The sequence below is a fragment of the Corylus avellana genome, chromosome 6 (genome assembly GCF_965113065.1).
Source record: "Corylus avellana chromosome 6, dhCorAvel1.hap1.2, whole genome shotgun sequence".
NCBI classification, from domain to species: domain Eukaryota; kingdom Viridiplantae; phylum Streptophyta; class Magnoliopsida; order Fagales; family Betulaceae; genus Corylus; species Corylus avellana.
The window spans coordinates 28,616,769-28,631,377 of record NC_142495.1 but is presented as its reverse complement, the minus strand read 5'-3'; the positions used below and the strand labels follow the sequence as shown (position 1 = coordinate 28,631,377).

At 35.2% G+C, this 14,609-nt stretch overlaps 1 protein-coding gene and 1 pseudogene across 2 annotated transcripts; both read right to left on the bottom strand.

Annotated features, from left to right (window-relative positions):
• Window positions 1–2,846: 2,846 nt before the first annotated feature.
• LOC148585157 (cucumisin-like) lies at window positions 2,847–6,516 on the bottom strand (annotated as a pseudogene). The gene is made up of 10 exons (XR_015912679.1): window positions 6,337–6,516; window positions 6,089–6,189; window positions 5,838–5,932; window positions 5,534–5,746; window positions 4,932–5,442; window positions 4,663–4,760; window positions 4,061–4,280; window positions 3,861–3,972; window positions 3,553–3,765; window positions 2,847–3,459 (listed from the first exon to the last, which is right to left on the bottom strand). The product of XR_015912679.1 is annotated as a cucumisin-like (transcript).
• A 2,694-nt stretch (window positions 6,517–9,210) lies between these two features.
• On the bottom strand, window positions 9,211–13,033 carry LOC132190938 (cucumisin-like). The gene is made up of 10 exons (XM_088517236.1): window positions 12,907–13,033; window positions 12,649–12,737; window positions 12,272–12,366; window positions 11,922–12,165; window positions 11,322–11,832; window positions 11,068–11,171; window positions 10,491–10,709; window positions 10,299–10,410; window positions 9,995–10,208; window positions 9,211–9,901 (listed from the first exon to the last, which is right to left on the bottom strand). The coding sequence occupies exons 1-10, from the start codon at window positions 13,000–13,002 to the stop codon at window positions 9,381–9,383; spliced, it is 2,205 nt and encodes a 734-aa protein (XP_088373362.1). The 5' UTR covers window positions 13,003–13,033; the 3' UTR covers window positions 9,211–9,380.
• Between the last annotated feature and the right edge of the window lie 1,576 nt (window positions 13,034–14,609).

Here is a 14,609-nt window from a genome sequence, read left to right as displayed (position 1 = left end):
GAGCAGCAGCCATGAAAGACTAAATCTTTTGCTTGCCCCATTGGAGTGTCAGCTATAAACTTGGCGATCAATCGCACTTATTTTATGCAGTACTTTCGTATAAGTACCAGAAATGGTTCTTATACAAAGTTATATATATATATTAAAGAAAAGAAGTTCTTACACGAAAAAGCGCTAAATATTCAACATTTTAATTTCATTTTCTCAAATAAATTACTCCAAGAAGATCGAAAGACGACTCGTGGACTGAGGTCAACCAAATGCGATAAGCTTTGTAAGGCAATGACCAATGGGGAAAAGTCTACAAAAAGACTTTTATAAGCTATTTTATAATTTAAAAATAAATTTAATTTTATTTAGTAGATTACTATATGATTGTATACAATTGATGATTTGACAGTAAAAATTAATTTTTAAATCAACAAAGGCTTGTAAAGAAGAAAAATTAAATTCTAACTTTTACTATCACATCTGAAAAATGCTATGCAGACTCCAAATATGTGTTTATCACAAACTATGCAGAATTAACAAATAAGAGGTAATAAACAATCAATCATCAAAATATGTAAAGCTGTAAAACAAGCAGACACATATATTTTGGTGACGAAGAGGAAAAAAATTATTCTAAAAGTAAAACCTCTCATCGGAGCAGCCAAACCCAAAAAATTACTATAAGAAAATTATCCAGAGATTATAGGCACGGTGATACTTACAACCCTTTCCAAGACCTTGACTCTGTAAGATTGACAAGCCTACAACTCGTTTCCTTACTCACAATCTTCTTCACATATGATTCTCCTCACTTGGAAACGCTTCCAAGTGAGGAGCCCCATTGTAGTGTATGTTGCATGATCTGTGCACATCTATTCTATATGTATTACGTAAAGAATTGAATGAAAAGCTTTGAAGAAATATGCATATGAAAACAATGAGGGAACATGGAGGAAAATGTTTGTAATTTGCGCCTTTGCTACAATTCTACACTGCATTGTAAATTTGTAATGCACTAAATAACGTTTCATTTTTTAATTTAGGCTCAATTTCTATGTAATTTATGTCAAAAATATTTTCAATGAAATTATTTTTAGAAAAAAAAAATTCTTAAATATTTGTTGGTGTTTAGCTCGTATGAAAAATTAGTGACAGTTGAAAAATGTATTTTTCTCAATATTTTATTAGAAATGTGAACAATTTTATTAATATTTATAACACAAATCACAAAAAAAAATACGAGCTAAACAAGGGGTGGCTGGACCACCCCCGTGGCCAAGGGGTGGCTGGAACCACCCCATCTTTCCCCTCATATATATATATTTTTTAATATTTTGCTTTAAAAAAAAAAAATGAAAATGAAAAAGTCAATTTTGCTGTCATGTGTCAGTTGGCACTGTAGCTGGAACAGTGCCGTTCCAGCTACAGTGCCGGCATTGACCGGGGGCAAACATAGCTTTTGTTTCCAAAAGCCCACTAGGTTTTGGAAAGCCGACCTGCAACTGCAAGTTGCCCAAAGACCCGGATATATATGTACCCGGGCTCATCTGAGCAATCTGGGTTGGATGGGCCAAGTTATGTGTGCCCAACTAATCCTCTAGCGCACAAGACCCATCATTGCACGTGATTTTTCTTAGGCCGCCCCAATATCGTTGTATCCCAGCAATCCTGCTATCTGGCCTAAAAGAGTAAAAGGAAAAAAATTGCAGCATTTTTATTTATTTATTTTTTTAATGAAAGCTATCATTTAATTGATATTCTAACTATCAATATTACAAAATCTTATCAATTTTCGTTTAGTTTGCATTGCCAACAAGTAGCCAGCCAATGACAAGTTGATTTAGTCTCCCAAAAAGGTACGTATTTAGTGACAAATTAGTGATTGTTATCATTTAATTAGGAAAAATGATAAGTGTTCTTTTGATCTTATGTGGATATTATTTTTAAAAAATTAGATGAAAAAAATAAGAGCAATTTTTTTTTTTTTTGATTTTTTAGAAAATAATATCCACTTTGAGTTAAAAAAAAAAAAAAAAAACTAGAATAACAACTAACATTTCGCTTTGACTAATTGACATATATCTATTAAGAAATTGATTCCTCTCTTTATATCCCGTTGGCGAAAACGTGTGAAAAATTTACAAAGAAAAAAGGTCTTTAAACTAAAAAAAATAATATTTAATTAAAATAGAGAAATATTTAAAAGAGTTTAATATTTGATAATTTTAAAAAGTATCTAATTAAATTAAAAAAATACATTTTTTAAAAAAAAATTAAAAGTTTGATGAAAATGCTCTGACCAACTTTAAGAGGGAGTTTGGCTGCAAATGCAGGTACATAAACTTTTGTGGCTGTAAACCAAAGCTTCAGCGGTCGTACTATTTCACATGCCCATAATTATTATTCAACGTCAAAGGGCGATCGAAAGGATTAAAAAGAGAAGAAGGCAATAATGTCGTTGGATCAGATACGTTTAAAGTCTGACATGGGAGAAGAAAGCAACCATATCAAATGGGAACCAGGAAATGGATCATGGTTTACATTATATTAATTTAAAATTTTAAAATGATGTATATATTGTCATATATATATATATATATATATATATATGGTGCTGCATTATTTAATTTTAAAAAAAAATAAGATGACATCAACATTAAATACAACAAAATAAAATTATGACTATAAAATTATCCTCCACCTCTCCTATTCCTTCAAATAAACTATGTCTGACAAGTTGACCAAGTTACCTAAAAAAAATTTGAAAACTCAGGAAAGTCCGTTAAATTAGAAATAGAGTCGTTATTTGGTACACTACAATACAGTGCAAAACTAGAACAAAGGCTCAAATTACAACTATTTTCCTCCATCTTCTGACTGCTGCATCATCCTTCAAATCTGTTGCCTCAATTATTTACCTAATACATATGGCATAAAATGTGAACGAATCATGCAACAGACACTACAATGGGGCTCTTTACTCGGAAGGTACCATCATCCCACAATAAAGTAGCAGAGACAACCGAATTCTCTATCGTTCCTTCGATCGTGAGCGCAAATGATAGCTTTTGGCCAAAAGATGTGAATGATAGAATGCTAGGGTTCACTTTGATTGTAAGTCAAGCGGGGTGGTTACAATAGCTTTATAGGTAGATGTTGGTAATCCAACATTGGTGACAGTCCGATTGAAAACTTGACCAATAGATTTCGAGGGCGGCGTGGATAGGGCAAATGAAGAATAGTTTAGATCGAAGATGCTTCCATTGGTGGCTTCAGAACAAGTACAGTTGTTCCTGGCAAGAATTTTTAATAACTTAGTATTATATCCTTGTCCACACAAAAATTTAATGTAGTCAAGTGTATCAATATCATATACTAAACCAGCGTGCAGAGCTTAAAGAGGGTTTATATTGCATGCACCGTATGTAAATTCAGCCTCTGGATTCTTTCCAGCACTCATGGGAGTAGCTGCAAATAATACGTCAAATTGGAGTGACTTTGTCGTGGTTATTGTACTCTGCACTAAATAATCAAGATTGGGGGATTAGATACAGGTATTACCAGTGGTCATAAGAGCCGACTTGATAGCAGTAGGGGACCATGTGGGGTGAATGGATTTAATGTAGGCAACCAACCCTGAAGCATGTGGGCGCCATTGAAGTCCCTGATTGTATATTGTATGATAGTGCTCTCTTATTGACATCCACTTCAGAAATTGGGGTAAATGGGAGAACAAGCTGCTAGAATATTAACTCCAAAAACAGCTAAATCTTGCTACAAAAAGAAAAAGAAAATAGCTTCCAATTAATGAGAAAAAGTAATAAAAGGAAGCAAATGTAAATAAGATTATTACATGGTTAATTACGTACCTTGAGAATGTTGGGTGTAGCAGGATTAAGACCCCTTGATGAGAAGGGAGGAATGTAAGGGGCAAATGTATCTTTACACTCACTGGTCTTACGAATAGTCGCAATTGGTACCCTGCAAATTCTGTATACATAGATATTCATAATTAAGCCTAGTCTGTTTCATTAACTTGTTTATGGTCTAATTTATTTTAGATTTATACCTTGCCGTATTTACATATACGGAAACGCTGCTAGCATCATCCGGGTGCAGGGAAAGATGCGGGCAAGGGAAAAGAGAAAGCAACAACATCAGTGAGTCGGCCTTGATACAAAGTGCTAACTGCACCTGCTGAGAGTGGCCCTATCCCATCACCCAGGCCATCACAAAGGACAATTTTATCTTTCACCAAATTTAGGTCCAGTGTATCTGGGTTGCGAAGCCTGCATCGTAACAATACGTTCCACTTTAACTATCGTGCATGTTGGAAAGTGTATACAATTGCTACTAGTATTTTTTAAGTGCAAATAAGGTACTATAGTTTTTACTTCGTATTTTTCATGAACTTGACGTGATAATCCATAGTGTTCGACTTGATTAATTAAATATGAACTGACATGTCAAATTATAAGAGAACTATAGTAAGAATTATAATATTCCAAATATTTTGCTATCAGACAAGGAATATTTCACTTGCTAGTTTCATAGTTTTGTGCAAACACGAGGAAAAGGTAAAACTTATTCCCTTTGTCAATATGCACATCAAACTTAATATTTTAAAACAAAGAACTAATCATGTTGGGTTTTCGTAGATTTTGTAGTTACCCGAACCCCGCATCTCCTTCTGTGGTGTTTGGTGCATCACCGCCATAAATGATTGGATAAGTTTTGTTCTTGAGGTCAAATGGATTAATTGAAAGTCCCTACACATGCAAAGAGCAAATGATTTCTCTAAATTAGTTTGAAGTGTTAATTCTAGGCACGTGTACTATTTCCAATTTCACATGATTAAGCTAGCAAATGGTTGGATAAATTGGACAGAATATTTTCATGCATAACAGAGGACCAAAACAGGGGCTGGATTTTCAAAGTACCTGATAGATCTTCTTGTTACCCAATTGGACCTCAGTAAAGAACGTTCGATCTATACTGCTTGCAGCCACACAGAGAGACCATGGCGCAAAGTTTGTGATGGTTGCCAGACCTGGACCCTTGTTGCCAATAGAACTTGATGCCAAGATTCCATTTCTCATAGCATGAAAGGCACCAATGGAAATCGAATCGGTAAAATAGGTCCCCGCAGATCCACCGACGGAAATAGATATTATGTCGACGCCATCAGCGATGGCATCATCAAATGCAGCAAGAATGTCAGCATCATAACAGCCAAAGGACCAACATACTTTGTAAACAGCAATGCGCGCCGATGGAACCGCTCCTCGTGCTGTTCCCAAGCCAACGCCCTGTACGCTTGCCATGTCAACCACGCTCCCACCTGCTGTTGATGCAATATGCGATCCATGGCCCTCTGAGTCTCTTGGAGATTTTACATCAGTTTCGTCAAATTCTCCTAAGCTATTGTAATATTTTGCTCCAATGATTTTACTGCATAAAGTGTATCAACATTTTTGTTAATTAGTAGTGCTTTTGAGTCTTTCTACATGTGTGTGTTTGTGCATTTAGTGAGCTTATATACTTGTTGCAGGTAAAATTGGTTGAGGCTTGGCAGGTGCCTCTCCATTGGCTAGGTGGCGGACCAAATCCTTTGTCATTAAAACTATCAAAGAACTCCTATAATGATGTCGCTTTCAACAGTTGTTTGTTGAACTTTCTGTGGAAATCTGAGAAAGCCCCACGACCTTGTTGTATGAAGTTTTTTCAGTTCGCTAGGGAACTACGCCGTCTATTCCTACAATTTTCAATTTCACAACATCAACACGTGGTTAAAAAAGTACGGGTAAATTCCAAGAATCCGGGGAGAGGAGATTTTGTTCACTGACCAGCCATTTTTTGAGCTTCTTGCTCGGCTAATTCCACTACAAATCCATTGAAACTTCTGCTGTAGCTATAGAGTAGTGATTCTGGTCCAACATTGCTGAATGCAGGTACATAAATATGTTGGAGGTCAAACAGGAAAACATTACAGAAAAAAATATAATTTGGGAAAAGAAAATTTTGAAGTCGAAAAGCACGATATAACTGGAAATTGAAGCATCAGATGACAAGTTTGTATATAATGGTTTCATCGTACTGCTTTTATAATCTGCCAATGGCTTCTTGTAGCATGCTTGTGTGAAGGGATGATGTGGAAACCTCGTCCATCTTCCTGTTGCCCATGTACACAATATAAGCCTGCGTGCACAACATTATAGGTAGAAAATGAAGTCTGTTAAATCACCCCACATGAAAAGAAGGCCAATTTTAGAGAGATTTGGCCCTGAATAAAGTGGGTAATCAGAAGATCGCTTTCCATAAAATGCATTAGAGAGAGATATCTACCTTTCGGTCATTCTGAGAAACTGAATGAGCAACAAGGAGAGTGGAGGCGAGACTGATGAGCAGCAGCCATGAAAGACTCAAGCTTTTGCTTGCCATTGGGTTGTCAGCTATAAACTTGGCGATCTACTGCCCGTATTTTATGCAGTTATCTTCATATATCCATTTTCACAATAAATTTGGACACAAGTAACTGTACAAGGCTTTATTGCTAGAAATCAAGCCACGAGATATGGGTTTTAAAACTGTGGGGTGCGGCTTCCAGATGAAATGATAGTGGACGGGCCACGCGTTTCCCTCTGTCTTAAGTTTCTTGAGGGTGGGCCAGAGAAAGAGCTTCCAATCAAGTCGTCTTCCCCGGGAAGACGAGGACAGAGGAAAGGAAGTTGCGAACAATGAACATGTATTTTGGCTGCTTTTGCTTGTTACAAATGATGATGATATTGACAGTACTAATTGACAGTGTTCGCTATTATATATTTTATTATTTTAAAATTATGTTTCTTACTCAAACCCATTTCCTTTCCTAACCCAATTGGTTTTCTTTTTGTTTTATTTTATTTTTTAAAATTGGATTCCCTGCTTTCATTACTCAAAAAAGCTAACTGGTCGCTTACAAATACTGAATACATACGGGAATATCCTCTACTCACATGTGATGCCCCCGATGGCTAAAACCATTCGGCAATATGAGCAGCTATGTTAGTCGATCGTTTTACATGACTAAATTCCCAATTCGCCTCACCATGTAGTAGAGTTTTGGCATCATTAATCAAGTGCCCGTAATTGGTCCAGCACTTACCTTCCTTCCGTATTGCTTGAATAACCTCTAATGAGTCCCCCTCTAGCTTAACGTGCGTGAGCTCCATCTGGCGCCCCATGTCAACGGTATTCCTAAAGCTTCCGTGACAGTAGGGTCCAAGATATGAGACGTGTGATACATTTTGCTGCCACCAATTCGTTGCGGTGATCACGTACCAACATTTTGCTAACCCAATTCATTTGATTGTTCTTTATTTATTAGATTTTATAAGAAAATTTTGGTTAAATTCTTGAGTAATGCTACACTTATAATTATGAGAAATGTTAAGTGTTCTTCTAGTGTTCTTAAAGTCTTAGTGTATATTATTTTCTAAAAAAAAAAATTAAAAAAAAAAAAGAAAAAAGAAAAAAAAAAGTGACCCTTATTTCTCTTACCAAATTTTTAGAAAATAATATTCACTTCGGACCAGTAGAACATGAGAAGAACACATAACATTACCCTATAATTATTTTACAACTTATTGATACATGATTAAGGAACATAGAGGCACTTGTATAATTCGATTGGATAAACTTTAATCTTGATCAGCTATATGCTCGTTTGATCATCAAACATTTTGTCGTGATTTCAAAATGTTAATGAAATATTAAAAAAAAATAAAAAAAATAAAAAAATAAAGAGAAGAAAAGAAAAGGACAAACAAAAGGGAATCTCTATCTTACAAAAAAATAATTTCTTGTACAAGATAATTAATATCTTTCAAGAGGGCTATTTTTTAACTAGAGCAAACTTTTTAACTGATTTTCGCTGCTTACTTTACGAAATATTGCAGTCTATCAACCATATATTCTCTGCCATGTTATTATTCTAGGATTTGGCTTAATTAGGTGCTAATCATCATATGTCCTATAATTTTTTCAACGGTCAAGATTTAATTTTATCCTTTTTTTCTTTATCATAAAAAAAATAAAATTAAAAATGAACCGTTAAAAACTATAACAAATGTATTGTAAATTTTTTTTTTAAGTGTAGACATGTCTCCCAATGGCCTGACTTTGCTGCATGATTAAAACATTTAACAACAATTTTATCCGTTTGATAAAAAAATTTAAAACAGTAAATTTTTATTTTTTGGTTAAAAAAATTATCTGGCGTAAGTTAAATGTAAAAATGATTTTAAGTGTATTATAAGTGTGTTATGTTAGAAGTTTTTTTGTTAATGCATTTTTTTTCTTCTAAAAAGTAAAATGCTTTTGCAAAAAGTAAAAAAACTAAAACCAATTTTTTTGAATAAAAAAACTAGGATGTGAAAATTAAAAAAAAAAAAAAAATCATTTTTTTTCTGATATATATATATATATATATATATATATATATATATTTTTTTTTTCGAATTTATTGGAATATTTTTGTCTTATTGAAAAACATTTAGAGTCATTTTTGTAGAGATATTGTCAATTTTTTGGTAGTTTAGTTTCAATTGAAAGTTTGGAATGGAACATTGTCAATTGGGTGATAGTTTGAGAGGGGTGAACGTTTTCCATAAAATCAATCTCTAAATCAACAAGGGCTTGTGAAGAAGAAAAATAAAATGCTAACTTTTATTGTTACATCATCTCAATTGTAAGACAACAGTCTACTAAAAGAAATGATATACACTCTTGCTCTCACACTCTTAGTCAATTTCATTTCCTAATATAACTTTTAAAATTATCGTTAATCAAAATCAATAATAATTCATCTCAAAACTAATGACGATTTTAAGTCATGGGAGAGAGTATGAGAGTGAGGTTGTAAGAATGGAAATGTGTGTAGCATTACTTGTCTACTAAATACCATTTCTCTTATGAAAAAATTTCCTTACTAAGGCAACTTCTCTCTTATATGATCTTATCTGATTAGATCATGATTTTTTGTTGTTGTTGGGATTTGTGTTATAAATATTAATAAATTGTTCATATTTCTAATAAAATATTGAAAAATATACTTTTATGCTGGCACTCATTTTTCATACAAGTCAAACACTAATTTTTTTTTTTATTATTATTTTTTTCTAAAAAACAATTTTGTTTGAAAATATTTTTGAACGAAAATTACATGGAAACAAAGGAACCTAAAGTATAAAAAAACTTGTTATTTAGTGCACTGCAACGCATTGCAGAACTTTAGCAAAGGCTCAAATTACAACTATTTTCCTATATGTTCTGCCACTGCTTTCATATGCATATTTCTTCAAAGCTTTTGCTCCAATTACGTAATACATGTAGAATAGAATGTGCACGGATCATGCAACTGACACTACAATGGGGCTCCTCACTCGGAAGGTACCATCATCCCACACTAAAGCAGCAGAGACAACAGAATTCTCTATCGTTCCTTCGATCGTGAGCGCAAACGATAGCTTTTGGCCAAGTGATGTGAATGATAGAACACTAGGGTTCACTTTGATTGTAAGTCCAAGCGGGGTGGTCACAATAGCTTTATATGTAGACATTGGTGATCCAACATTGGTGACGGTCCGATTGAAAACTTGACTAATAGATTTTGAGGGCGGCGTGGATAGTGCAAAGGAAGGATAGTTTAGATCGAAGACGCTTCCATTTGTGGTTTCAGAACAAGTATTGTTGTCCCCAGCAAGAATTTGTAATAACTTAGTATTATATCCTTGTCCACACAAAAATCTTACGTAGTCAAGTGCATCAATATCATATACTAAACCCGGGTGCACAGCTTGAATAGGATTTACATTGCCTGCACCATATGCAAATTCAGCTTCTGGGTTCTTTCCAGCACTCATGGGGGTAGCTGCAAATAATACATCAAATTAGAGTGAGTTTATCGTGGTTATGGTACTCGGCACTAAATAATCAAGATTGGGGAACTAGATATAGCTATTACCAGTAGTCAAAAGAGCCGACTTGATAGCGGCAGGGGACCATGTGGGGTGAAAGGATTTGATGTAGGCAGCCACCCCTGAAGCATGTGGACAAGCCATTGATGTCCCAGACAGTATATTGTATGAAAATGCTCTCTTATCAACATCCACTTCAGAAATTGGGGAAATTGGAGACCAAGCTGCTAGAATGTTAACTCCGGGAGCAGCTAAATCCGGCTGCAACAAAATAAAATAAAAAATTCCAATTAATGAGAAAAAGTTTGAAAAGGAAGCAAATGTAAATATGATTATTACAAGGTTAATTACCTTGAGAATGTTGGGTGTAGTAGGATTAGGACCCCTTGATGAGAAGGGGGGAATGTAAGGGGCAAATGTATCTTTACGCTCATTGGTCTTACGAATAGTCGCAGTTGGTCCCCTGTCATAGATATTCATAATTAAGCCTAGTATATATGTTTCATGAACTTCTTTATAGTCTAATTTATTTTAGATTTATACCTTGTCGTATTTACGTATAAGGAAACACTACGAGCATCGTTCGAGCGAAGGGAAGATGCGAGTAAGGGAAAAGAGTAAGCAGTAACATCAGTGAGTCGGCCTTGATACACAGTGCCAACTGCACCGGCTGAGAGTGGCCCTATCCCTTCACCTAAGCCATCACAAAGAACAATTTTACCTTTCACCAAATTTTGGTCCAGCGTATCTTCGTAGCAAAACCTACATCGTAATAATAAGTTCCAATAAGTTCAACTTTAACTATTATTTTTCGAGTGCAGACAAGGATATATAGTATAGTTTTTACTATGTATCCCTTGTGAGCTTAATGTGATAGTTCATAGCGTTCGACTTGTTTAATTAATTATGGACTATCAAGTCCATCTATAGGAATATTATAGTAAAAACCATAATATTTCAAATATTTTGCAACAAAACAAGAAATATTTCCCCTTCTTGTTTGATAGTTTTGCGGAAACACAAGCAAAAGGTTAAACATATTCCCTTTGTCTATACGTACATCAAACTAATTATTTTGAAATAAGGAATTATGTTGGGTTTTTGTTGATTTTGTCGTTACCTGGATGGGAGCCCCGAATACCCTTGTGTGGTGTTTGGTGCATCACCGCCATATATTATTGGATAAGTTTCGTTCTTGAGGTCAAATGTATTAATTGAAAGTCCCTACACATGCAAAGAGCAAATGATTTCTCCAAATTGCACGCGTACTATTTCTAATTCCACATGATTAAGCTAGCAAATTGTTGGATAAATTGCACAGAATACTTGGATGCATAGCAGAGGACCAAAACAGGGGATGGACTTTATAAATACCTCATAGATCTTGTTGTTACCCAATTGGACCTCAGTAACGAACGTTCGATCTATAGTGCTTGCAGCCACAGAGAGAGACCATGGCGAAAAGTTTGTGAGGGTTGCCCGACCTGGGCCCCCGTTACCAATAGAAGTTGATGCCAAGATTCCATTTCTCATAGCATGAAAAGCACCAATGGAAATTGAATCGGTAAAATAGTTCCCAGCAAGTCCACCGATGGAAATAGATATTATGTCGACGCCATCAGCGATGGCGTCATCAAATGCTGCAAGAATGTCAGCATCAAAACAGCCATTGGACCAACATACTTTGTAAACAGCAATGCGAGCCGATGGAACCGCTCCTCGTGCTGTTCCCAAGCCAATGCCCTGGACGCTTGCCATGTTAACCACGCTCCCACCTGCTATTGATGCAGTATGCGTCCCATGGCCATCTGAGTCTCTTGGAGATTTTATATCAGTTTCGTCAAAATCTCCAGAGCTACGGTAATATTGTGCTCCAATGATTTTACTGCATAAATTGTGTTACAACTTACAAACATTCATTAGTTTTGAGTCTTTCTACATGTGTGTGTTTGTGCATTTAGTGAACATACATACTTGTTGCAAGTAAAATTGGTTGAGGCTCGGCAGGTGCCCTTCCATTTTTTAGGTGGTGGACCAAATCCTTTGTCATCAAAGCTATCAGACTCGGGCCAAATTCCACTATCAAGAACTCCAATAATGATGTCGCTTTCAACGGCTGTTCTTTGAACTTTCTGTGAAAATTCGAGGAAGTCCCACGATCTTGTTGTTTGAAGCTTTTTCTGTTCATTAGGAAACACGGACACTACCCCGTTCATTCCTAAACATTCATTGTCACAACATCAATATGTCGCAATAGATATAGAAAACATGGGAAAATTTCAAGAATCCCCACCATTGGTGGGGGAGAGATTTTGTTCACTGACCAGCCATTTTTTGGGCTTCTTGTTCTGTTAATTCCACTGCAAATCCATTGAAACTTTTGCGGTAGCTATAGAGCAATGATTCTGGTCCAACATTGCTGAATGCAGGTATATAAATATGTTGGAGGTCAAACAGAAAAACATTACAGAAGGAATATGATTTGAAAAAAGAAAAGTTTTGAAGTTGAGTGACATAGTGGTCTACTTATAGATCAAACAAAGTTAAAAAAAATAAAAATTACCCAATTTAATTAGGATCTTGAAAGAAATAGTTTACTTATGATGAACTGATGAACAATTCGAAAAGCACACATAACAGGAAATTCAAACATCAGATGACAAGTTTGTATATAATGGCTTCATTGTTCTGCTTTTATAACCTGCCAATGGCTTCTTGTAGCATGCTTGTGTGAAGGGATGATGTGGAAACCTCGTCCATCTTCCTGTTGCCCATGTACACAATATAAGCCTGCGTGCACAACATTATAGGTAGAAAATGAAGTCTGTTAAATTAATCATCCCACATGAAAAGAAGGACAATTTTAGAGAGATTTGGCCCTGAATAAAGTGAGTAATCAGAAGATCGCTTTCCATAAAATGCATTAGACATTAGCTATAGAGTATAGAGAGATATCTACCTTTCGGTCATTCTGAGAAACTGAATGAGCAAGAAGGAGAGTGGAGGCGAGACTGATGAGCAGCAGCCATGAAAGACTCGAGCTTTTGCTTGCCATTGGAGTGTCAGCTATAAACTTGGCGATCTATCGCGCGTATTTTATGCGGTTATATATCTTCGTATAAGGACCAGAAATGGTTTCTTATATAAGTTCTTTCTGGAAAAAGCGCTAAATATTTCACATTTTAATTTCATTTCTCATATAAATTAAATTCCGACGACCCGTGGCCGTGGACTGAGTTCAACCGAATGAGATAAGTTTTGTTAGGCCAATGATTAAAGAGGAAAAGTCTCCATAAAGACCAAGTCAATGCCCGGCCAGTATCCGAGTGTTTTTTTTGTTTTTTGTCTTAATTAGAAAGGGCAAGTGGGAGGCCACTTTGTGGAATTTGAACCTATGTATTAATAGGTGCCAAACCACTTTTTAAAAAATTTTAGGCCATTAAACTACCACCCTAGATAATTCAATATATGATTTGAAAATGACACAAACTTCCTTTCAAAGAGAACTCTTATATGATACTTTTTTTTTTTTTTTTTTTTTTTTACATGAAAATTCACGAACAATTCCACTTTTTTACCCTTCTCTATTTATTTACGGTTCATGAGTAAATAAAATTCAAGTTTATGTTCAAGTTTTTAAGTTCATTTTCTCATAAAATTCAAAGTCCACATAAATTATGAATTCGACGGCCAAGGGACGACCTAAGTTCAACCAAATTGGTAGAATTTTGGAGACGATTATTAGAGTGGAAAATACTCCATGAAGTCCATATCAAGGTTGAAATATTGGTTTTAAAAGCTGATTTCCAAATCCACTTTTAGCTCCGTTTGTTTTGGCATAAATTTATTTTTTATTTTTCAATGTTTGGTGCGATGAAAAATAATAGTCAATAAAAAACATTTTTTGATTTGATTGAAAAACTTCTTTAATTTTTGCCAAATAATTTCTATTTTTAGAAACTGTAAACCATTTTTCGAGTTTGACATTTTTTTTTTTTTTTGACATGTCCGCACAAGAAAGGGGAGAAGGATTCGAACTAGTGACCTCCACTTCATTAGGCGTGGTCCTAGCCGATTGAGCTACCTCTTGGGGACGAGTTTGACATTCTTATTCTCAAACCACCAAGGCTTCGAAAGGACGTGTTCGGAAACTGCTGGGACTTCACTGAAACTCACCTATTCCAGACTAAGTCTCCATTGGGACTTTGCCAGAACCTGGCCGGGACTTCGTCGAGACACCAAAGACTTTGCCAAAATTCAGTCGAGACATCACTGGGACCCTACTAGTACTCCGTTGAGATATCACCGAAACCTGGTCTTGACTTTTTATGCCAAAACAAGCGGAGCCTTAATAACAGCACTGACTTCTATTACTAAGACAACTTCTCTTCCGTGAACAATTTATTTATTTATTTATTTTTATATGTGCTTACAAATATTAAAAAAGTGTCCATGTTAGATTTACAACAAGTTTACAATTTCTTTACGACTTGTGGAGCATGTAGATTAAGGATGTTAAAATATTTTTTAATGGCTAACATGATTCAAATCACATATTAATTGACACATTCCAGCAAGTCTTTAGTTTAGATTGCCTAAAAAAAAAAAGTTGAAGATAAACTAAAGACTTAAAACAGGTCAAGTTCTTTAACTCTATCTTAT